This window comes from Cnephaeus nilssonii (assembly GCF_951640355.1).
Source record: "Cnephaeus nilssonii genome assembly, chromosome: 19".
Classification (NCBI taxonomy): Eukaryota; Metazoa; Chordata; class Mammalia; order Chiroptera; family Vespertilionidae; genus Cnephaeus; species Cnephaeus nilssonii.
The window spans coordinates 20,141,516-20,167,049 of NC_137090.1; the positions used below are offsets into that span (position 1 = coordinate 20,141,516).

The 25,534-nt window shown below is 41.0% G+C and overlaps 1 protein-coding gene across 5 annotated transcripts in view; it reads left to right on the forward strand.

Annotated features, from left to right (window-relative positions):
• The window catches only part of KANSL1 (KAT8 regulatory NSL complex subunit 1), a 172,080-nt gene that overhangs the window by 26,105 nt on the left and 120,441 nt on the right, over positions 1-25,534 (forward strand). For 4 of the 5 annotated variants that reach the window (XM_079798053.1, XM_079798056.1, XM_079798052.1 and 1 more), the window contains exon 3: positions 20,712-22,077. In XM_079798053.1, coding sequence (XP_079654179.1) covers positions 20,795-22,077 — 1,283 coding nt within the window. In that variant the 5' untranslated portion in view covers positions 20,712-20,794. Of the gene's footprint in view, positions 1-1,729; positions 1,864-20,711; positions 22,078-25,534 lie in introns of those variants that run through there. The other variant, XM_079798055.1, reaches the window with a different exon arrangement.

The window sequence follows — 25,534 nt, forward strand, 5'->3', positions numbered from 1 at the left end:
CATTTTTTTATTCAGTCATTTAGAGTAATATTTTGATGAATCCTAGGATTATTTTTTATAAAAAATCTTAATTCATCTTTTGGCAACTTTTTCTTTAGTTTTAAAGGATGATGGAATACAATTCGTGTATTTGTGTAAATGTCACACTTTGCGTTATATTACTGATTTTTTCAAATCTAGAAAAGGTTCCACTATTTTAAGACTATTTTGGGAAATGAATAAAATACTGTACTGACGAACTGGTCATGAGAAATGATAAAGTGCCACTACTTTAAACCAACTCTGGTATGAAGGTGGGAAGTTTGCTTTTTGTTGTGAGATTTGGGTTTCTCTACGGAGTTCTTTGTTAAACTTTTAGCATAGCCGTGAACTTCCTTTTGGTGGCGACAGGAAGCATAAATGCTCATTGTGTAATGCCATTTGCCTGTTTTGGCGGATTTGCCAAGCCATGACACCCAAAACAAGACGCGTGCTTAATGAAAACTACAGTTCCCAGCGGGCCCGGCGCTGGTGGGCCATCACTTCCCCTCTCTCTCCCGGCTTCTCCTTCCCGGGCTGGCCCGGCGCGGGCCCTGGCACGCGCCTGCGCAATGACGACGTGCGCTTTTTTTTTTTTTTAACCTGGCGGCTGCGGAGCGCAGCGCTGGGGCTAGTGCCCAGGCGTGCTGCAGTGTTCGGAGGTAGGCTGCTAGGACAAAGGGCGGTAGGAAGCGCTTCACTGGTCAAGGAGCTTCCTAGCCGGTTCAGCGCACGTTAGCCCTGGAATAGTGTGGTAACCTCGGCCTTAGCCTACAGGCATTCCTACACAGTGCAAACAGTTCCTCGCTCACGTCCTCTCGCTCCGCCGCGCCAGTGCGCCTTGCCCCTCGTAGCCGGCGCGCGGCCCCACCAGCCCCAGCGCGGAGGGAATGTGACGGCGTCAGTGCCTCAGGTTAGCCTCACCTTGGCCGCAGGAGAGCCCTCTCCCGCCTGCCGCAGTGTCGCGTGCCGCCGCCGCACGTCTGGGAACCGCTGGGGCCCCTGCGCCGCGGCCTCCACAGATGGAGGCGCAGAAACAGCGGCCGCGGCGAGGAGCCATGACTGAGGCGGCGGCGGCCGCGCCTCCTGGCGGCCCGTGGGGGCGGCGCGGCGGGCGCCCCCTGGCGGCGCGCCGGGGCGGAGCGGCCCTTCGCCGCCGCAGCCGCAGCCGGCGGAGGCGCTGCTGTCCCTCCTCCCCGTGTCCCCGGCGCTCGCCCGCTCGCTCGCTCGCTCCATTCTCCCTCCGCTTCAGATTAAAGGGGGGGAGGGAAAAGGAGCTCGGCCGCCATTTTCCCAGTGCCGCCGCCACCGCCGCCACCGCTCGGCGAACCGGCGGGAGAACCGAGCACCGTAGCAAAGCCGACTCATCTCGCCGCGGCGGCGCGGGGGGCGGCCGGAGCGCGCTCCCCGGCCTGGAAGAGACGTTCGGGGGTGGCGGCCGGGGTGCGGGTTCGGGCTGCAGACGGTGGCGCTTGTTTGTGCGGGGCGGGGGGGGGCGGCTTCACCCTCTGCCCCCGCCCGCCCGCCCTCCCGGCCGGGCTGCGGTCCCCGGCCGTGCCCAGGCCCCGCCGGAGCCGAGGAAGGCCGGAGAAGGGGCCCTAAAGAGAAGAAAAAGCAGCCGCTCCTCGCCGCCGCCGCCTTCCCCTCCCCCTCCGCCTCGCCCCCCCGCCCGGAAAGTCAGGGCGGCTCCGGGCGCCGGGGGGGAGGAGAGGGGGGCCCGGGCCGCCGCCGCCGCCGCGCGCCCCCGCCCGCCGCCGGCCCTCGGCGCCCAGGCCGGGGGCTGTTTGCAAACTGCGCCCATTTTGTGGGGCCGAATCCGCCCGGGCTACGCTCCTCCATCACGTGGTAGGTGCTGCTGCTGCTGCTCCTTTCCTCCACCTCCTCCCGCTGCCCTTTCTCCTTCTCCTCGCTCTCCCTGTGGCTCCCATTTCTCTCTCTCTTTGTTAGTAGTAACTAGAAAGGCAGGGCAGGGCAGGAAAAATCCCCGGAACTTTAAATGGCCTCTCCGGGCTTCCCCGCTGCGGGTCCGGGGCTGGGAGTCGCCCCAAGGGCGGGGGTGTGCGGGGGCCCTTTCCCACCAGCTGCCGCCTCGTTCGCCAGCTTTCCCTTTGGCGTTCTATTTAAAAATGAGGCCTTAAGAACACGATTTATTCCCGTTAAAAAAACAAAACAAAAACAAACTCTGGCTTTCGCCTTGAACTTCTCGACTGCAAAAGGCCTTTCTCTGCTCGAAATACACATCTTGCGCGTTTCACGGTGTATATCACAACTCTTGATTGTTCTGTGCGATGGTTATTTGTTTCATTTATATATTGTTTTTGTTGCCTGTAAATTGAGGTCACTTAGGTTTTCAGATCTAGTTTCCCTCAGGCGGACGTGTTTTTTTTTTTTTTTTTTAACTAAAGAGGAAGAGGCATTTATTTGCTTTTAAGTGAGTTTGGGGGGCCTGTTTTCCGGCTGACGGTCTTTTGATTCTCAGCATATAGTTTGATTGTTCTTCCGTATGATAAACAGTATCCTGATGCTTTACTTAAACATCCTTTTGTTTTCCATTTTTGGGATCCCAATGTGGTATTTTTGAGAAACATGTTACTTAACTATTGCTTATTGGATTGCCTTAGGGGAGAAGGGGTGACATGATGGCGCCACTTTAAATTGCTCTTTCCTCCTCCGTTTTCCCCCTTTATTCTAGAGGTCACTGGTGCATTTTTTGTGACCTATTAATAAAACTGTACTTGAGAATATCAACAATACAACTCTTAGGGCTAGAGTTTGGTACCTTCAAGGGTCGGTAGACTCGAATCTGAAGGTTCCCAAAGTTCCGAGAAATCTCCCTGGTCTTGCCTCGCTTCCCTCCCCTCCATTCACAATCCTGATGTTGCCATCTCCTTTGTCACGTGGCTAGCAATCATTGTGTGTGTGTGTGTTTTTTTTTGGTTTTAGGATGTGTTTATATTTTTAAATTGTAGCCCAGAAGAACCTACCTCCTCCCCATTGGAGAGAGCAAAACGTTTCAGTTGTAGAGTCGGAGAACATTTATAAAAAAACCGATAAAATTACATAATCTTTGCCTTGCATAATCATGATATAGTTATAGATTGTTACTGAACTTCGTTCTAAAGCACTTTCAAGTATGGAAAAGTAGTACATCGGGGTATGTTTTTCATATTTCAGAATAGTATAGTTGCTGTTTTTCCTACTTTGGGGCCATTTAAAGTACCACTATTTACAAAGGCTTAAGTGGGTGTGTTTTCCCCTCCCCCCTTCTATAGGCTATACTTGGTTCCTTTTCTAACATAATCTGACCAATTTAGAAATTTTCAATTGTCTGCAGGTTTGTCAGTTAAAACTATTTTTCTTATATCCTAACAACAGTAAATACTTTTGAGCAATGATTATGCTTTAGCTAAGCGTATTTCATTATATTTTTATTGTGCTTTTGATCTGGAGAATGCTTTTAATCCTAAAGGTTTAAATGAATGTTAATTTATCGGTTTCTTCATATCAGTTTTTTTAATAGTGTAAATTCCTATTTTATAAAATACCAAGTATATTTCTCTGTTTTTCTACATAGGTTATTAGCCACTTTTACAATTTAAAAAATGTGATTTAATAAACTTTTAAAAAAGTAAATAAGAAATGTAGTGATTCTTAAGGATGCATTGATTCTTGTCCTCTTACTAGATATATTTTCAATGATTTGGGCCATTTTCTTTGCTAACAGTTACATCACGTCATGTGATATGTGCAGTGTGATGTGTAGTTCTAAAAATAAGGCAAGGTAAAATGCTCATTCCTTGAGGAATTTAAAAAATGCATTATAAATGTGGGATAACTGATTTATATTTCTGATTTCAATTTCCACTAGGTTTCTCCAACACAGTATGCAATTTTTTTTACTTCAGCATATTTGGTATATTTGTTAGTGATCTCATGTTTGGAGGTGGTTAGCTTTTTATTTCTCAAATGTTGGAGAGAAATATTAAATGTGACCAAGATTCTTAACATCTATATTATGGTTGGTCTTTGATGACTGCCTCATTGAAGTAAGATACATATGTAAGATAAGTATTTTTGATTTGTGTCTGTAGATAGTTAAAAGAGTGATCAATTAAATATTGATGGAACTTTGAGGGTGGGGTGGGGTTTTTGCTCCTTTTGCCTATATGAATTTATTGAAGTGAAGTATTTAGAAGTGTTCCTGCATCTTTTCTGAAAGCTTTATTCAGAACATAAGTATTTGACTGTTGTGCTTTACCAAAGTCAGGTGTTAACTTTTTGTCTGATTTTCTTTTTTCTTGCCTACACATGTTATTTCTATGGCTAAACTGCAGAGCATTCTTTGGTTGTTAAGTGACTTGTCATTATCCTGTTGAGGAAAATTTTGGAAGCTAGAAAATGAGTAAGCCTTAAGTTCACTTTTGAACTTTTATCACGGTGAGAAGAAAGGAAAGTAACTGTAGTACTCCATTTTTTCTTCTTAAAACATTGCCAACTCTTCCATCTTATTTGTTACACTGTAACCTACATCCTCTAAATTTTATTGGGTTGGCCAAAGATTTTAATTGTATTTCAAAGTGAAAACAAATTTTAGATTTGTTCTGTTGATGCAACCTGACTCATGTGACCTGTAAACATAGGGCCACGTGGTTGATGGTGTTGGTTGGAGAAGGTATTTTAGTGTGTGAGTGGCGCTGGTTAGGAAGTTCTGTGAATAAAGCTTAGGTACCTTGTCATTAGAAACACAATTTTTAAATGTTGTAAAAACATCATAATCATGCTGTATTTTCTAAACAATAGTCATTGAAAATTCTGCGTTTAAAGAGTAATACTTATTCCTGTTATATTTAGTTAGCTTGCTTGAAGGCTTGGTAGGATTTGTTTTTTTCTTCATGTTGAGGCTATTAAGACAAATTTATTTAAGTAACTTCCTTCCTGGAGAGAGAGATTTAAATTTTTTTTTAATTGATCTCCCCCCCACCCCCCACCCCCCCAAAAAAAGATTTCTCTATTGCCTTCAGTTTGGAAAGGAGGGAACAGTGCAGACTAAGTATGTGGTCTTTAGTTGATTGCCCCAGAGCAAATTTCATCATTCAGTGGTTTGTTTAGAGCTCTAAAGCACCTTTTCTTTCCCCTCTTTCTCTATTTTAAGTTAAGTGTCTGCCTTGATCTTTACATTAGTGTACCCTTTTGCTTGATCACTTTTTGAAGTACAGTGTAGGTGTCTTAAATAAAGATGGTCCCAAACACCACCTGGCCTACCTTCTGTCTCAGTGCAAAGAGTATTTGGACCATGTCCTTTACCCTAAAATAGGACTTTATTTCTTGGAAATCTATATTAAGATTGGTTTTCCAGTCTGCATGTTGGTTCTGAAGATGTATTTTTAAATTATAGTTTCTATCCCTAATAAATTGTCTCTGGGCATATTAAGAGTTTTGTAAAAATATTCTTGCCAGAGTATAATAATTCATAACAAAATAAGGCTCTTTCAGTACTTCCCATTCTCTAAAAATTCAGTGATAGTTAGGAAAGACAATATAAATTGGAAAAGACAAATACCCACTGTACTAGAGGTCTCCAACATTTGAAGGCCACAAGAAGAAGGTAGGAGGTAAGTGGTATCTTTGGGTATCACTTGCAGATTGTGGGAAGAATTGTGAGTCATAGGAAAAGACCAGTTGCAAGGGTCACTATTAATTATTCAGTTATTATTTGTTTCTCTGTTTTGCCATGTGCCTGTCTTTTAGGATGTAGGGTAAAATATGTAGGAGAAAATAAACCAGTAGGTATAATTTACCAAAAAGACTGGACTCTAAACAGGACTGAAATTGACTTTTTTTTTAATGTGTTATGAGGAAACTGACTTCAAAGTTTGAAGCACAGCTCATATTTATGAATGAAAAGCAGATAAATGGATAATCTGAAAGGAAAACTTAAAAGTTTGTAGAAGAAGGTTTTAAACCTTTATGACAAGAGGCCCTCAGGGGGGGGAAGATCTTTTAAATTCTTGTCTCCCTTTGGAAGTCTGGCAGATAACAGTTGCTTAATAAATGTTACTTTCTGCAAGCCTTGCTTTTTCAAGACTAAGCTAGCTCCATAACATTTTAACATTTGAATGCCCTAACCTACTAAGGAAATATTTAACTATATGTATATATATACATATACATATGTGTACATATGTATATGTATATATATACTTTTTAAAAAGTATATTTTTATTGATTTCAGAGAGGAAGGGAGAGGGAGAGAGAGAGAGAGAGAGAGAAACATCAGTGATGAGAGAGAATCATTGATCAGCTGTCTCCTGCACACCCCCTACTGAGGATTGAGCCTGCAACCTTGACTGGAATCGAACTCGGGACCCTTGAGTCCACAGGCCGATGTTCTATCCACTGAGTCAAATTGGCTAGGGCTAGCTATATATTTTAATGTTGACTATAAACTTGCCTTTTTCCCCTAGTTCTAATTTTTTAAGAATTATAATTTTTGTCCCAAGCTTTTGAGAATCAGGAAATGTAAGGTGGAGGTAAATTCAGTGCAGTTTTATCTAAATGTTATCAAAAACTCTGGTTCTTGTTACTTGAACCAGGTATCCCAAATGAGGTCTCACTCTGAATTTTAAGTACAGCAGATTCTGCTCTTGTTTGGAAAAAGTTGCTTGAGTAGCATCAAACTTAATGGAAGTTCCTCACCTTTTAATTTCTTTTTTTAAAAGGATCAGCTTAAGATCAGAACTGGTTAATCACAGTTGGAGGGGAAGCGTTGGGGAATAAAAAAGATGAATAACAATTTTGTTAGAACGTTAAACCAAAAATTGCTAAAAACTTACATCCAGGTTTTCTCCTGCTACTTGTTATTTGGCCTTTGTGACTGCTTATTAGCACCTCCATGGAAGGGTGTGAAGGGCAAAGAGGCAAAAAGCTAATTAGTTTGATTTTTTTATGTTTGCTAATGTATAGGCTTTGAAGAAATACTAGTTTGATAAGTTGAACTGTCAGGAAAGTTTCATTAAGCTGTTCGTACATTACCATGGAGAACTGAGGATTTTAAAGACCTTAAGCACATATCAAAAAAAAAATTGGGCAACTGTTTATGCAGTTACTGGTTTATTGCTTACTCCTAGTTTTTCCTTTGGCCTCCCAGAGGATTGAAAGAAGGATGGTAGTATTAATATTTAACATTTCCCTGGTGTTGGAAAAATGAATTTTTATTTATCATTAATTCAATACTCTAAACGGATAAGGTAGGCTTCAGTGAGATCCCTGGAATTTGGTCAAGGATGCCTTCCAAAAATAACCTGTTTGCTTTTGAATTGCTTGGACCCTTCAAGAAGTCTCTGATTTTAAGGCTGTTCAAACACTTGTACTGTTAGAGCTTGTTAGAAAGAGACGAGATTAAAAAGTACTTTTTTCCCCCCTCTTTGTTTTTATGTGAGGTAGACTGGTAGGAAATTTGAATTCAGTGGTAAACATCAATAAGTATTTTGATAGGTAGTCATCCTTCAAAAATTTTTTTCTGTTTATGTATTTTTAAACAGGAATGGGATCATACTTAAGTTCTTGACACCTCCCCCCCCCCCCCATTTAGCTATACATCAGAGGATTTTCACATCAAAACATAGTTTTCTTTTTAGATATATACATAGTTTCCTAGTGTGTCTTTTTTAAGTTTAGGGTTTTTTTGTATTACAATTCTTCAGTGAAAGAATTGTACATACATCTTTATGTATCTATGAGAATATTTCTCTTGGATAGGTTACTAGAAGTGCAGTTACTGGGTAAAATTTTGGGTAATTGCATTAAAATTTTGATATATTTTTGCCTTCAAAAGGCTTATGTAACCAAATTTAATAGTTTAAATGCTACAGTTAAAAATTTGCCAGTCTGGGTTCAGGTGCTTGGCAATATAAATGACTGGAACTTGAGTTAGATGAAATCTGCCCTAGATTCATTTTGTGCCAGCTTCTTGTTAGATCATTATCACTTTATGATCAGACATCCCCTTTAACTTCATAATGGATCTCCAGCTGGTACATTCAACATACTGTGCTCAGGTTAACTAGCATATATACGTATATTAGTCCACTGTCTGCCAGGCACAGTGCTGCATGTAGGGGATCAAGATAAAACAAACAGTAACTCCTTTTTAAGGAAGTATATAGTCTAGGGAAGGAAGAGAAAGACAAAATTGGGAGTCTATGTTACATTATGAGCTGTTGCCCAGGGTGTCACGGGGGTGCAGGTAAGACCCAGAGAGAGAGGGATCCCTAATTCAACTTGGATGAATGGGGAATACTTGAAAGAGCATGTGATCTTGGAGAAGAAAAAGTAGCATGAGCAAAGGTGCAAGGGCATGGAAGAGCCTGGAACTATAAATATAATTCAGGAAGTTTGGAGCTGGAGACAGGTTGGAGATGAGGCTGAGGGTTAAAAAGGACGTAGATATGCTGTGTGGGGAGTTTGGATTCATCCTTACCCTAGTGTCACTGAAAGATTTTAAGCAGGAGCACAACATGGTCAGATTTATATTCCCTCTTCTCCCCTCTCTTCCTTTTTTCTAATAATCATTTTGGTAGTAGATGCTATATTGAAGGCTTGCTGAGACAGGAAGAAAGAACAGTTGGGAGATTATTACTGCCTGGATTACTGTAGTACATAATTAGGTTCTGAATTAAGGCAATGGCATTAAGGATGGAGTGAGTGCGCCTATTTATTCTATTTCCTATTTTGAACTCTCCCTAGTCAGCCTTAAAAATTCAACCAGAAGGTCATCTCTTTCTGGAGCCCTTCAGGCAAAACACAGTGTTTATCATCTGGGTTTTTTCTTTGCACTTATTTTCTATCTTTTTTGTGTTGTATGTGGTAATTCTCATCCGTGGATATGTTTTTCATTGCTTTTCAGAGAGGAAGGGGGTGGGGGGAGAAAGAGAGACATCAATGTGAGAGAGACACATTGATTGGTTGCCTCCCTCATTCACCCTGACTGGGGCCAGGGATCGAACCTGCAACCCAATTTGACTGGGAATCAAACTCTCAATCCTGTGTGCGGGCTGACACTCTAACCACTTAACAACACCAGCCAGGGCTATTTTCTATCTTTTTATCTTTGCATTAATGAAACTGTTACAATTTTTAGTGCCTTCACATTAGACCATAAACTCCTGCAGTCTTTCTATTAATCGTCTGGCATTCGTATATGATTAAGTGAGCTATCTATGATATACAATACATCAGTGATTGGAATCAAGATTCATTCAAAGAGGGGCCCGGCTGATGTTGCTCAGTGGATTAAGCATTATCCCATGGACCAAGAGGTCCTGGGTTTGAGTCCCAGTCAGGGCACATGCCCGGATTGTGGGTTTGATCCCCAGTAGGGGACATGCGGGAGGCAGCCTATAGATAGATGTGTCTCTCATCTATGCTTCTATCACTTCCTCTCCTTTCCTCTCTATTTAAAAATCATTAAAAACATATTTTAAGAAAAGATTCATTCACATAGGGAATGCTGATGAACAGGAATTGGTTTAGGATTTGGTGTTGGGAGCATGGGATGGATTTTGGACATGGAATAGTTAAAGTAGCAGTATGGATGATGCTGGACCCTACATATTCTTTAGGTTTCAACTTAGATGTTATCCCCTCTGGGAAGCCTTCTATGATTCCACCCACTCTCAGCCTGTGCCAGGGTCCCCTTAATGTGGCCCCCCAGGATTTCCTGGTCACATAGTAGTGTCTTTACTGGTCTTTGTCATCACTGTAGACACTTTGGTGCTTTTAATGTTATAGGCATTTTAATAAAATGTTTATTGGAGATAATCAGTTGGTATTCCTCTAAAGACTAAAATTTGAAATCTAGTGTCTAGCAGTTAAGGTCCTTTCAATTTAAAATTAGCCTTAAATTACTTAGTATGATGGTTTAAAAGTTGTGGACTTTAGAATTAGGGATTTGAATTGGAATCCTGCTTCTGCATTTTAGAAGTTCTGACTGTCAAGTTTCCTCATCTATAAAATGAAAACAAGAGTACTTGCTTTACAATGTTATTGTGAAGATAAATGAGAGCACATGTAAAACGCTTAGCCCAGTGACTGATGTAGTGAAAGGTCACTTAATGTTAGTGAGCAGCAGACATAATAATAACCTCCAGTCAGAGCTGTGATTCCCTTAGTAATTATAAACGTTTTCGGTTAAGAAGCTCTGTTGGCATAGGAAAGTGTTAGGGACTAGTCCACATTATTATTTTGACTTGTAATAAAAAATATGTCTCTACTCCCTATTGTATTTCATAACATATCTACATTGTTTTCCATTTAAGAGAAATACTTTGCATTGTGTCCCATAATGTAGCTTTCAGTACATTATCACAAATTACTACATACATAGCTACTTTCCTCTTTTTTTAAAAAAAATATATTTTTATTGATTTCAGAGAGGAAGGGAGAGGGAAAGAGAGATAGAAACATCATTGATGAGAGAGAATCACTGATCAGCTACCTCCCACACGCCCTGCACTGGGGAGCAAGTCCACAACCCGGATATATGCCCTTGACTGGAATTGAACCCAGGACCCTTCAGTCTGCAGGCCGACACTATCCACTGAGCCAAACTGGCTAGGACTCTTCTTGAGAAGCTGTATACATGTACCACTTGGCTCATCCAAATTGCTCTGTGGATCATCTCCAAAATCCTTTCCCATTATTTTGTCAGTTTCTTGATTAGTTTCCTCATCTTCCTCTGCTTAGCAAAATCTTACTTAAATTTGAAGATCTACCTCACCAAGTGTTGTTGTTGTTGCTATTAATCTTCACCCAAGGATATTTTTTCCATTGGGTTTTAGAGAGAGTAGAGGGGTGGGGAGGGGCGGGGGGAGACCTGCAACCCAGATAAGTGCCCTCGACTGGGAATCGAGCCTGAGACCCTTCCGTCCCAGGGTTGGTGCTGTAACCATTGAGCATACTTGCCAGAGCAAACCAGTGTGTTTTGACTACTCTAGTTCAGTCAGTAAGTGGTTACAGTACTTAGAGTTTACCAAGCTCTAGATAAAGTTAATGAGTATGCAAGAGAAGGATCCTAAAAAACACTTCCTGTTTTGGAAATATAATTAATAAATTGTGACAATTAGGGAACATTCAAACACATAATTTGAATTGAGTGATGGTGACTTTAAGTGCATTGAACAATTTAAGCAGGAAGAAAGCAATGTGAATCCGAATAGTAGAGAAAAGTTTCTGTAGAGATGTTATATATTGAAGGATTAATTATGTTTTGGGCTGTCCCGGTAGAAGCAGCAGCGTAGGCAGAGATTGTGGAGCTTGGAATTTAGGGGGAGTTCTGGCTCCATGCTACCTGATGCACTTGTTCTGATATTGTTTTACTAGTGAGGTCCCTCTGCCTGGCCTGCGGGATCGGGCCAAAACTGGCTCTCCGACATCCCCGGGACACTTAGCATATTAGGTTTTTATTATATAGGAAGTTTTATCTTGGAGAATTTTGACTTATGAAAAGGCACTAGAAGTTATTCTAGAATAGAGAAGTGAGATGATAAAAAGATATGGAATGTATTGGAGGTCTGAGCTATCAGTCAGGAAGCTGCTATGATTTAGGTCTGAGCTGATGAAGACCTAGCTGGGTTTGGGTTGGTGGTGTTAAGAATAGAGAGGATATACCACACCTGAACAGCTTTATGAGCAATGCATAGAGAAGACAAAGTTATGAAGGAAAAGAGATCCTTTTTTCTTGTCCTTAAGGGCCTTTATATTAATGTTTGTGTCACTTATTTGGCCCTTGTGCAAACTTTAGCACCTTCCAATTTCTGGATTTAAACTTGGAGAAAACTTTGACCATACTACTGTGGTGACCACTTTAGTTGAGGTTCTTGTTGCATCCTGTCAGGATTATTGCAGTAACTTCTTCTTTGCCTTTTTATTTTCCTTTAATCCATCCTACCAAACTGGTCTCTGAAAAGCTCAGTTCTGATGTGTCACTCCCTATTTGAAAAACCTTTAATGACATTCTGCTGCCTTTAAGTCTGAGTATAGGCTGGCTATTTAAGGTTGTCCATTATTGAACCGGCTTCAAACTGTCTTGCTACCTTTTTCTGTACTGTCTCCTCTATTAACTTTATATTTCAAGAAAATTGATCATTTCTTTTAACCTCTAGGATGTCCTATGTTTTCCCACAGCCTTGCCTTTTCCCATGCTATTTCCTCTCACTAGAATGTCATGTAACCATTCTCTTGTCCTAACCTCTTACATAATGAAATTTTAGCTAATTTAAAAATTTCAGCTGACATTTGACAACTTCATGGACACTTCCCTAACCAACCTTCCTCCTTCTCTTTCTTTCCTTTGTGCAGAGTAATGAGGTAATGGGGAAAGAAGTTAGTAGAAGCCACATTATGGGCAAACGTTTCTTCCCCATCTGATTTTTGCTTGTTTTCAGTGAAAGTGTGGTGATTAGCCAGTCAGATGGCCAAACCCTTCTCCTTGGGTTTTTGCAGCTTATCAACATTTTTGCAAGGTGGATGCTGCTAGTTTTTTCTTGTGTATTTGGGAGTCCTCTATTGGAAACTAATGAGGAATAAGGCAAAATTTTCAGTTGTAGGTATGAAGTTAGTTCTGACTTGCAGTATTTGAAGCAGCCAGGTGTTCTGCTTTCTGGAAAGAATATATCTTTATAGATAGACATAAAGATATAGGTCTGTATCTCTAGGAAGTACTTTTCAATTGGGAGGTGTGATTTTTTGCCCCCTATGGGTCATTTGACATGTCTGGAGGCATTTTTGGTTGTCATAATTTGTATAAAGGTGTTACTAGCATCTAGTGGGTGGAGGCCAGAGATCCTGCTAAATATCTTACAGTGCACAAGAGAGACCTCCCTCCCCCTACAACAGAGTTATTCAGCACAAGATGTCAATAGTGTTGAGAAACTCTGCCCTAGGGATATGTTTTTGCTTCAAAAGTGCTACTTGTGTTAGCTGGAAGTTTGTCCTTGAATCTATACTGCAGTTTAGAAGGGACCCTAGAATTCACATATTTGAACTTTATTCCAACCGTATCCCTCAGAACAGTGTTCCTCAAGATATTCATAGGTGTAATGGGAAAAAGGTGTTTCTTTGTTAAGTAAGTTTGGTAAAGGCAAACATCTGCATATTCAGTATGATGAAATACATTGTGGATCTCCATCAAGGAAGTGTTTCCCCAAATGTGTTTGCCTGCTGAAACCATTGAACATTTTCCAGTCTCCAAATGCTTCCCTGGAACTGGTAGGGAAACCATTAATTACGTAGCCCAACCTTTTATAGCAGATAGGTTCTTTAAACTTACGGGAAAATCTTAATTTATGTTAGCCTCATCTGCATTTGTCAGATTGTGGTTTATTAGATGAATTAAAAATTGGGGTATTTTAAATTTCTTACTTTGAGTGTACACTATAACTTTATTGTCTAACCCCACCTGCAAATTGGAAATTATAATCCCAGCCTGAAACCTACTACTGTCCAGGCTGTTTTGAGGATTAATAAGTTAATTATAGCTTTTAATGCTTTGTATTCTTAGGAGAAAGGTGACTTATTATAAGCTGTTGTGCTGTTTTTGTAAAACTGCTAAAGTTTGACAGTCTTCTCTGATTTAAATTGTTGGACAGTGAAACTTTTAGGACTTAAAGTGGGATGGGAATAATTGTTTTAATCAACATTTTGTGGAGTATGTTCAGTTTTTAAGGAAGTCACTGTAACATTTTGCCTTACTCAGATTTTTTGGCTCTTTAAAAATTTGCATTACTTTCTTTTTGCGTCCTTCCCTTTTATTATATAAGTAATACATGTTTGTGGTAGAGACAATTACATAAGCCAGAAAACTAAAGACAAGAAGAATTTTACCACCTACTTTTTAAACAAAAATGAGGTTATAGTACTTGTTTTGTTTTATAACACCTTTAAAAAAATTAACAGTGAAGCAGGAACTTTTTCATGTCAGTAAATACAAGTGTGCTTTGTTATTTATTGTTACATAGTATTCCATTGTATGGATATTTCTTTTTTTTAAATATATTTTATTGATTTTTTACAGAGAGGAAGGGAGAGGGATAGAGAGCTAGAAACATCGATGAGAGAGAAACATCGACCAGCTGCCTCCTGCACACCCCCTACTGGGGATGTGCCCGCAACCAATGTACATGCCCTTGACCGGAATCGAACCTGGGACCTTTCAGTCCGCAGACCGACGCTCTTATCCACTGAGCCAAACCGGTTTTGGCCATTGTATGGATATTTCATAATTTAAATTGTTGGGCATTTGGTTTGCTCTCTTTATCAGAAACAACATCATGAAATATTAAAATAAAATAAAATCTGGACATACAGTGAAAATATTTTTAAAATTCCTAAGCTTAGGTGATGATTTATGGCAATTAAAGCTAATATTGAGTGCTAGCTAACTAGATTTGTCATGTCCATTTATGTGCTTTTTTCCCTAAGTGAAAAGTCCTGAAGTACAGAGACCTTTTAGAGAAATATTTGCTTAATATTTTTTCTGTGCATTAAGAAGTCTCATAGAAATTTATTTTTATATTTGCTTTTAGTCTATAGGTTATTATTTATAATAGTGCAAATAATGGGTGTTTTTGCCAGGCACTGTGCTAAGTAATTGAAAATATTTCATTTAATCATCACAGCAACCTTGTGAGATAGGCTCATCTTTCATAGATGAGGAAATGGAGGGAACAGTTAAATAATTTAAATGAGGGTGGAGCCATTATGTGACCTTGGACCTACTCTCCTTACCTGGGAATGGCTTTGGGGGTAATACTGAATCTCAGCATTGCATTACAAATCAACTAAGGGAGATGGTTTTAGATTTTTATCTTTTCCTATAAGTAGTATTGTTTTGGTGTAGAAAGATAAAGATTTAGGAGTTAGAAATGGAATTCCTTCTGAAGAGGTTGCTTTTTCCTCTCCCTACTTACTTAGATGATAGTTTTAGTAACTACTCTGCAGTGCGTCCTATGGGGATATAGAGACCAAAGAGAGTGTGTAAACAAAATAAACTCTTGCCTTTGAGCTGAGATATGCGTCATTAATGTTGAGTTCACAGATGTACTTTCACAGGGTCAGAGAAATCTTGAAAGATACGGGATTTGAGCCAGCAGATTTTTCTTTAAGTTGTGAACTTTAAATAATTCTAAAATAATGATAGAATATTTACTGCTTAAGTACTTCAGTAGCATGATGTTAATTATGACCCTCTTTTTAAAAAATATATATTTTTATTGATTTCAGAGAGGAAGGAAGAGGGAGAGAGAGACAGACAGAATCATCAGTGATGAGAGAGAATCATTGATTGGCTGCCTCCTGCATGCCCCACACTGGGGATTGAGCCCACAACCTGGTCATGTGTCCTTTTGGAATCGAACCTGCAACCCTTCATTCTGCAGGCCGAAGCTCTATCCACTGAGCCAAACCAGCTAGGGCTATGACCCTCTTTTACGTGTGCTGTGTGAGCCTGGGTTTTCCTGAGTAAGTTTTGTGTAAGCTGTGTAACATTCAGTGTCCTTGCTTGGGTCCCCAGAGGAAGGCTGTTTCCTGCCATTGCTGAGACTTACTATATAGTGCTCTCGGGTAGGTTACAACTACTCTTCTCATCTGTTGTATTATTCATCTGCCACCGATAATGTTCCTCCTTGCATTGCTAGTAACAATGTATTGCTATCAATTTAAAAGAGGAGAATATTGGATTGATGGGAAAGACCTGATAGTGATTTTTGTTTATGGCAGAAAATGCTTTGTGTACTACAAAACTGACTCAGCATATTTTGCATTGGTTCATCTGTCTATTGGTCTATAGCACAGTCAGTTATACTATACTAGAGGCCCGGTGCATGAAATTCATGCACGGGTAGGGTCCCTAGGCCTGGCCAGCGATCAGGGCCGATCAGGGCCTTCCGGCTGCAGGCCGGGGCCTCCCTTTCCCGGCTGCCGGCTGCCAGCAGGGGCCTTACTTTGTTCCGTGCCACCCCCTGGTGGTCAGCACACGTCATAGCAAGCGATAGAACTCCCGATCTCCTGGTCGAACTCCCGCGGGGACACTTTGCACATTAGACTTTTATATATATAGACTAGAGGCCCGGTGCACGAAATTCGTGCACGTAGGGGGGTTGTCCCTCAGCCCAGCCTGTACCCTCTCCAATATGGGGCCCCTTGAGGGCAGTCAGATATCCCTCTCACAATCCAGGACTGCTGGCTCCCAACTGCTTGCATGCCTGCCTTCCTGATTGCCCCTAACCGCTTCTGCCTGCCAGCCTGATCACCTCCTAACCACTCCGCTGCCAGCCTGTTTGCCCCCAACTTCCCTCCTCTGCCGGCCTGGTCACCCCTAACTGCCCTCTCCTGCAGGGTTGATCACCTCCAACTGCCCTCCCTTGCAGGCCTGGTCCCTCTCAACTGCCCTCCCTTGCAGGCCTGGTCCTTCTCAACTGCCCTCCCTTGCAGGCCGGGTGCCTCCCAACTGCCCTCTCCTGCTGGCCATCTTGTGGTGGCCATCTTGTGTCCACATGGGGGCAGGATCTTTGACCACATGGGGGCAGCTATATTGTGTGTTGCAGTGATGATCAATCTGCATATTACTCTTTTATTAGATAGGATAGAGGCCTGGTACGGGGTGGGGGCCAGCTGGTTTGCCCTGAAGGGCGTCCCAGATCAGGTGGGGGTTCCCTTGGGGTGTGGGGCAGCCTGAGCGAGGGGCCTGTGGTGGTTTGCAGGCCGGCCACGCCCCCTGGCAACCCAAGTGGAGGCCCTGGTATCTGGAATTTATTTTCCTTCTACAATCGAAACTTTGTAGCCTGTATCGGAGCCAAGCCTGGGGCTCCCTCTGAGGCCGGCAGCCATTTCTGTTGGGGTTATAATTGAAACTTTGTTGCCTTAAGCGGGTGGGCCCCGCCAGGGTGTGCGGAAAGCTTTGCTTCCCCTGTTGCCGGCGGCAACCCTGGCCTGCTCTCTTAAGCTCCATTCTGCCGCCATTCTGTTTGAATTTGTTTACCTTCTATAATTGAAACTTTGTAGCTTGAGTGGAGGCTTAGGCCTGGCAAGGGAAGGCGGAAAGCTTGGCTTCCTCTGTTACCTAGGAAACCTTGCTCTCTGTGGCTGTAGCCATCTTGATTTGGATTAATGTGCATACTTGCTCTGATTGGATGGTGGGCGTGGCTTGTGGGCGTGTCGGAGATATGGTCAATTTGCATATTTGTCTATTATTAGATAGGATTAGGAGTTAACATTTATGTTAAGATCAGAAATAGAAAAAGTGGAATACAACAGTTTGTTTTACATAGAAAGCCATATACCAGAGAGTCAGTAAGGATAAAACTCATAAGCTCCAGAAGATCTACTAATTTCATAGGAAGTTCATTAAAATATAATATTAGAATGAGAAACTTTTGGCAGCTATGTAGAGCAATAGATAAATTTGAACTGTAAGTATATTGGCATTTGTATGGATGCTATCTTGGTCATTTACTTAAATATTTATGTTAATGATTTGAATGGTCATAGTGTGAAAAAAAACCACCTTGTGTAGTCCTATAGGGACTACCATCCTATGTTGTCATTAATATAAAGATAAAAAAGTTTGACCAAATTGGAAGTTGTCCTCTTGGTTTTTTGTTTGTTTTTTAAGGAGGGAAGAGGTTGCTTTAGTTCAGTGGTTCACTAGTTTTTTGCTCTCAAGACCCCTTTTCACTCTTAAAACATGTTGAGACAACCACAAAGAACTTTTAAGTGAATGGCATTGTTTTACATTTTTGCAAATCTTTCTAATGTCTGGTTTAATAGAAAACACCTGGGTTCTCATATCTGTTTTTGCATTCATTCTATTGTGGTATGTTTTGGTTGTAGAATATAAAGAAAATCTGGCTTCACACAGCTAGATAGTTGGAAAAAGAGGAGTATTTAATAGTCTTTGTAGATAAGTGTGGATCTTCTTTGACATTGCACCCAAATTTGACAAGTCGTAGTTTCATCAAGTTTAGTTGCAATATGGAATCTAAAACCATATCAGTGAACCTTTTGTACTCTGTTAGGTCACTGATTTTCAACTGCTGAGCTGCAACATACTAGTGTGCCACAAGAAATTTTAAAACATGCAATACCTGACTATTTAGTCAGGGGTACTGACCTCTTTTCCCTTAGATACTCTAATAAAAAAATAACAGCCAACAACAATAGCCGTCCAGTGTAAATGAATCAAAATTACACCTATTTTCTTTTGTCAGATCAGCAAAAAAAATATATTTTTTTGGTGTGCTGCAGGGTTTTAGTACTAATTAGCGTGCCATGAGATGAAGAGGGTTGAAAAATCGCTATTAGATTAAAATCTATTGGTCTGTCTTGAGCTTGCTTTTACCTGTGCATGAGTTTCTAACATGCATTGGTCACTTGGTCATTTACTGAGTTTCCCAGATGTTCCAAATGTTTACACATTTCATTATATGGTATAATAAATTCACATTTATTGATATCAGCAGTAGTATATTTAATTAGAAATGACTTTTTAAAATAATGAGAATATGTTCAAGTTCATGATGGTGGATACAAGTTTTCAAATACTTATTTTTGCTTGAAAACTCAGATTTTATAATTGGCAATAAACATTGCCAGTGGTTTTTCTTGAAGTGACAGGTTCACTTTGTTCATTTTTGGGAAAATGTCTGCTAACTACATAAGTAGTTCTGCCAACTAAAAATAGTGTTAGATGAGAAAAGCTTCTAGTTCAGCTTGCAATGCAGTTGTACAGGTGCTTTTTCTCAGACTACTACTTTTTGTTGTTAATTCTTATCTGAGGATATATTTTCCATTGATTTTATTTTTTTGAGAGAGAGAGAGAGAGAGAGAGAGAGAGAGAAACATTGATGTGAGAGAGACACATTGATTGGATGCCTACTGCACACTCCCCGACTGGGGCTGGGGGTCGAACCTGCAACCCAGTTGTATACCCTTGATTGGGAATCCAACTCGAGACCCTTCAGTGGGTGTGCCAAGGCTCTAAACACTGAGCACATGGACCAGGCTCTCAGACTTATTAAAGCTTCAGAAGTAATTTATGCGTACTTTCCCTTTCATCACAAAGAATATTTAAAAAAGTAAAGAGTAGAGATTTAATAAATGTATAATTTTCATAATTTCATCAAGGACATTGATAAATGGAACTAGCTTTTAAAAAAAATCCTAACCTAAGGACATGTTTATTGATGTTAGAGATAGAGAGAGAGAGACACGGATAGAGAGACATTGATGTGAGAGAGAGACATGAATCGGTTGCCTCCTGTATGTGCCCTGACCGGGAATTGAACCTGCGACCTTTCCGGTACACAGGTGCTCAGCCTTGTATTTGTACCCTCGTTGCAAATATCAACACACAAAAAAATTAAAAACAAATTATTTTTTAGTATTACTATGAAAATCTCTCGTGGACCCCTGAAATGGTCTTTGAGCTCCCAAGAATTCTGTAAACCACACTTACAAGAACATTTGGCTTAGTTCTTTACATAGATTTTCTTTTGCTCTCAAACCAAATAGAGGCAAATGACTGAGGCTTTTAGCTTAGGTTACTAAATGAAAGCAATACCATTACCAGAGATAATAAATCTGGTTGAAGAGTAAGTATTGAAAGAAGAAAGTGAATTTTGAGTTCCAGGGAGCTTAAGAAACATAGAGGTGGGAATGTTGACTAGTGCAGCTCAGCAAGTTTTTCTGAATATTAGGAGGCCTCATTATACATACTAGAGGCCTCACTGTACTAATACATACTAGTGGTTGTTGATTAGGAAGTGGGTTCAGAGAGAAGAGGACAGAAGAAGGAACCTTGGTATCAAGGACATCAGGAAAGGAGAATTTCAAGAATGATTGGTCAGCACTACCTAATGTTTTAGAGAAGTCAAATAGATTGGGGATTGAGACTTGACCATTGAGATTTGATAATGAGATTATTGGTAACTTTTGCCAGAGTGGTAGGAGCCAGATTAGAGTCCAGAGGCAGCTATTTATATTATTCTTTTAGGAAGTTTTGGAGTGAAGGGAAGAGACAACTTGGGCAATTAATTTGAGAGGTGGGTTGTACTGAGGACAGTGAAAGAAAGTTGACAAGTGTGATACATTTAAGCTTATAGTATGAGCTGTCTTGCCGAGAAGTGAGAAGCTGCTGAACACTGGATTGTTTGGCCAGAAAAATACACAGATCTATGACATTTGGCATACAAACTTTTTGATAGGGATGGGGAGTTCCTTACTAATTCTTTTCTGTTTAATTAATTGCTAGGTGTTTAGTTTGCTTCATTTGCTTTAAATCCACTAATTTTAAAAAGTTTAAAGAGATTTTTCTCTTAAATGCAGGTGGTTTGACTTTAATAATCTGTGATTCTTTCACTGTGTAACTTCCATTTTAGCTACTTTCAATCTGTGGTAACAAGTGACAAAAAAAGGTGGAATTCTTTCTCTTGTACAGAAGAGTGTGTGCTCTCTTCTGTGCTCTCTCTCTCTGCCCCCCCCCCCCCCCCCCCTTTCCCTGATGAAGGATATTCAGGTCTCCAGAGTGAATGACTGGAGGCAGAGTTTGGATTATAGCCTCAAGGAGTATTTGTATTAAAAATGTTGTTGTTGTCTAATATGCTTGTATTTCTAACTTCCTTTTGTTCTTTTTTTTCTAGTCTGTTCTCTGGGGAGGCAGAAAGGGGCCGTGGAGCTGGCCTCGGCACCGGGAGAGGCTGGACTTCCTGTCTCTCTGTGCTGAATGGCTGCGATGGCGCCCGCTCTCACTGACGCAGCAGCTGAAGCACACCATATCCGGTTCAAACTGGCTCCCCCATCCTCCACTTTGTCCCCTGGCAGTGCCGAAAACAACGGCAACGCCAACATCCTTATTGCTGCCAACGGAACCAAAAGAAAAGCCATTGCTGCAGAGGATCCCAGTCTAGACTTCCGAAATAATCCTAAGGAAGATTTGGGAAAGCTGCAACCATTGGTGGCGTCTTATCTCTGCTCCGATGTAACACCTGTTTCCTCGAAGGAATCGTTGAAATTGCAAGGTGTCTTCAGCAAGCAGACAGTCCTTAAATCTCACCCTTTCTTATCTCAGTCCTATGAACTCCGAGCTGAGCTGTTGGGGAGACAGCCAGTTTTGGAGTTTTCCTTAGAAAATCTTAGAACCATGAATACCAGTGGTCAGACAGCTCTGCCACAAGCACCTGTAAATGGGTTGGCTAAGAAATTGACTAAAAGTTCAACACATTCTGATCATGACAATTCCAGTTCCCTCAATGGGGGAAAACGAACTCTTACTTCATCTTCTCAGGGGGGTGAAATGGTGGCATCTGAATCAGGGGACTTGAAGGGGGGTATGACCAATTGCACTCTTCCACATAGAAGCCTTGATGTAGAACACACAACTATATTTAGCAATAATAGCACTGCAAACAAATCTTCTGTAAATTCCATGGAACAGCCAGCACTTCAAGGAGGCAGTAGGTTATCACCTGGCACAGACTCCAGTTCTAATTTGGGGGGCGTCAAGTTAGAGGGTAAAAAGTCTCCCCTGTCTTCCATTCTTTTTAGTGCTTTAGATTCTGACACAAGGATAACAGCTTTACTACGGCGGCAGGCTGATATTGAAAACCGTGCCCGCAGATTACAGAAGCGCTTACAGGTTGTGCAAGCCAAGCAGGTGGAGAGGCACATTCAGCATCAGCTGGGTGGATTTTTAGAAAAAACTTTGAGCAAACTGCCAAACTTGGAATCCTTAAGGCCCCGAAGCCAGTTGATGCTGACTCGAAAGGCTGAAGCTGCATTGAGAAAAGCTGCCAGTGAGACCACCACTTCAGAAGGACTTAGCAACTTCCTGAAAAGTGATTCCATTTCAGAAGAATTGGAGAGATTTACAGCTAGTGGTATAGCCAGCTTGAGGTGCAGTGAACAAGCATTTGATTCAGATGTCACTGACAGTAGTTCAGGAGGAGAGTCTGATATTGAAGAGGAAGAACTGACCAGAGCTGATCCTGGGCAGCGCCACATACCTCTGTGAGTAGAACCCATGCATAATGACATTCTTGAGAGGGAACACAGGAGAAAGACTTGGAATTCCCATTATGGGGAGTATGGGCTTCTTTGTTTATAAGTACCTTGGTTCCATTTGTCTTTTTCCTAATTTTTGGTAGGTGAGTGCATACACTTGTTAGTGAAATGGAAGATATTTCTAGTATAGTGTTGTGTTGCTGTAAGGCTAAAAGCTAATTTCTTCTTAAAAACTAATTTATTAAAAATAGATGTCTATTTGTAAAACTGTACCCATACTGTGAGTGAATAGCTTTTTTTTTTTTGAAACTGGACATAAGATATTTTTATAAGTTTCTATGACTTGACTTCAGAATTTGTTGCTTTTAGTAGATGGGGACAGAAATTCAGTTGACCTAGTTCACTTTGCTGGAGTTTATAGTTGGTTTAATTGAGCTTTCAGCCGAGAATGTACCCAGTCTTCACTTTTAACATTTGAGGTTTCCTCTCCTTTTAAAAAGGACTAATAATCAGAAAATGCTGAGTATTTTATAGGTTACGTCTAAGCACAATCCACTTTTTCACAACTTGATTCTCTACCTAAAATAGCCCACTTTTATCAGATTTGGATTTTATTTTCTCTCAGCTAAGTTAAATGTATTGGCTTATTTGGGATAAATTCTTACTGGTGTTTCCAAATCTGTTTGAGGAAAATTCTGCATAAGCTTTGGGTGGCACTCAGTTGGTGTGGTGGAGCTCATATTCTTCCCTCCTAATTCTGTATTTGGCTCCTTATGGATAAAAAAGGAAGTACAGTGTATAAATATATCTCCTTAAAGATAAATCAGTCTACTTTTAAAAAAAATTCTCAATCAAGGATATGTTTTTATTGATTTGAGAGAGAGAGAGAGAGAAACATTCATGTGAGAGAGAAACATAGATTAGTTGCTTCCCATATGCACCCCAACCAGTGATTGAGCCCACAACCTTGTTATGTGTGCTGACCAGGAATCGCACCTGCAACCATTTGGTGCACAGGACAACACTCCAACTGACTGAGCCACCTGGCCAGGGCAATCAGTATTTTATCCTATCTAATAAAGAGGGAAAATGCTAATTGACCCATATGCCATCACAAATATAGTGGCGCCCACAGCCAATAAGGAGGGGATATGCTAATTGACTGTCCTGCCCTTGAAGATGGTGGCACTCACAGCCAATAAGGAGGGAATATACTAATTGACTGCCACACACTCAAAGATGGTGGCAGGCGCGTGGCAAGCCTGGGGGCAGGCCTGGCCGCTGCGCGCACCTGCCTCCGGAGTCACTCAGCCCTCCAGCCGCCTAGGGCTGGCCCAAGGCTCAGGTAACCAGGGCCAGCCGAGGCTTGTGCTGCCGGTAGTGGCAGCAGCAGAGGTGTGATGGGCCATCTCCTACCCCTGATCGCCGGGTCGCCTCCTGCCCCTGAGGGCTCCTGGACTGTGAGAGGGGGCAGACCCCCCCTCCAGTGTATTAATTTTCATGCACCGGGCCTCTAGTCTACTTATAAGTGTTAAACTTGTGGAAAGGGAAACATAATTTGGAAAAGAAGGGCAGGATAGTTGACTAGCAAATCCTCTCTTATTTCTACTTTGGGTTGGGATTTTGTAAAGGTTGGATTACTAGAGAAGGCTCAAATAGGTGGCTATGTTGGAGTAATTGTTTTTTCCTTGCTTGTAGTAAAAAGGTAACTAAGATTTTCACTGGAGACAATTGAGACAGCTGTATTTTAAGTTTAAGTAAATTTCCTTTTTTCTTATTGTGAATATTTGTGGCATTATCCCTACTGAGTTTGCTGCATAAACCATTGCTACAGAAAAAATCTTAGTTAATGTTAGCCCTATCTGGTTTGGCCCAATGGATAGAGTGTCGGCCTGCGGACTGATGGGTCCCGGGTTCGATTCCGGTCAAGGGCACATGCCTGGGTTGCAGGCTCAATCCCCAGTAGCAGGGGTGCAGGAGGCAGCCAATCAATGATTCTCTCTCATCATTGATGTTTCAATCTCTCTCTCCTCCCTTCCTTTCTTTGAAATCAATAAAAAATATGTTAAGAATTCTTAGTTAATATTGAATTTTTTGTGTTTTAGAGTAATTTCATATAACAAATACTGTAGTTGAAGCATGCTACGTTTCATGTGCTTGTTTTGTGTATTTGAGAAAATAATCTAGAAGCTTACTGTTTTCAGTATACCTTGTATTGGAAAAGCTTTTAAGTTTTGGTAATGTGGGTAACTTCTAATCCAGTGAAATAAAAGTAACTAGGAGAGAACTTTTTTTATTCCATGGGATAATCCAGTGGTTTAAAAAGACCTTAGTCTATTCACTCACTACTTAGTTCTGGGCCTTCTCATATAATGGTTTGTTCATTTGGAAGAGTGTGAAGTGCAAGGACAGTTCACAGATATTTTAGGGATCAGTTGAACCCACTTACAATTTAAGTAAGAAAAATATGGAGAACTAAAGATACTGTGAATAAATATACTTTTGCACATTTTTATGTAATTGATTCAAAGTAAAGGCACCAATAAAGCACCACTACTTCAAAGACCTTGTTGAGCAAGGTCATCAGATTGACTCCTAATGCAAGTATCTAGCCAGGTGTTTTATTTACCTTTTAATCATATACACACACACACAAACACACACGGAGGGAGGGAGGGAGGGGGGGGGGGAGAGAGAGAGAGAGAGAGAGAGAGAGAGAGAGAGATTGATTGATTTCTTGTTCCACTTATTTATGCATTCATTGGTTAATTCTTGTATGTGCCCTGACCAGGAATCGAACCTACAATTTTGGTGTATTGGGAGGACGCTCTAACCAACTGAGCTACCCAGTCAGGGTGGTAGGCAGGTGTTTGTTGACCTTCTGAGTGTTTTAAAGATTTTTCAGTAATTGGCCAGACAATGAGAGTGGAGGTATTGCTTAAAAAAGAAAAAAAGGGGAAGGTCTTTGGATCTTAGTAATTTAGTAGTCTCTTCCAAATCCCATAACCACATTTAGAATTCTTGAGTCGTACAATAAATAAAACTGGCGAGTTTCAACTTGTTTTCACTTTCTGGTAGTCTGTCTAATATTTCACTCCTTCACTGAAGTACTTCTGCTAGAGATAAAGTTGCTCCTGTACTAAATATTTTCAGCCATGATGAAAATATTTAGTACAGGAGACTGTTGAAATGAATTGTTTTGAAATAATGCTGCTTAAATTATAAGTGGATTGTTCTGTGAAAATTGCATGCCTTCACTAAGAAATCATTTGTTTTTTCTTTCCTAACTCTCAAGAGGAAAAACTAAGTCCTAGACACATGCTAGCAGTAGCAGAATAATTGATTTTTATATGTTGAGTTTTTGGCAAATTGTTTATCATTGTACTAGGGGCCCAGTGCAGGAATTCATGCACCTTGAAAGGAACTATGGGCTGCGGTGGGCACTCTGCACCCCTGCCTGGCC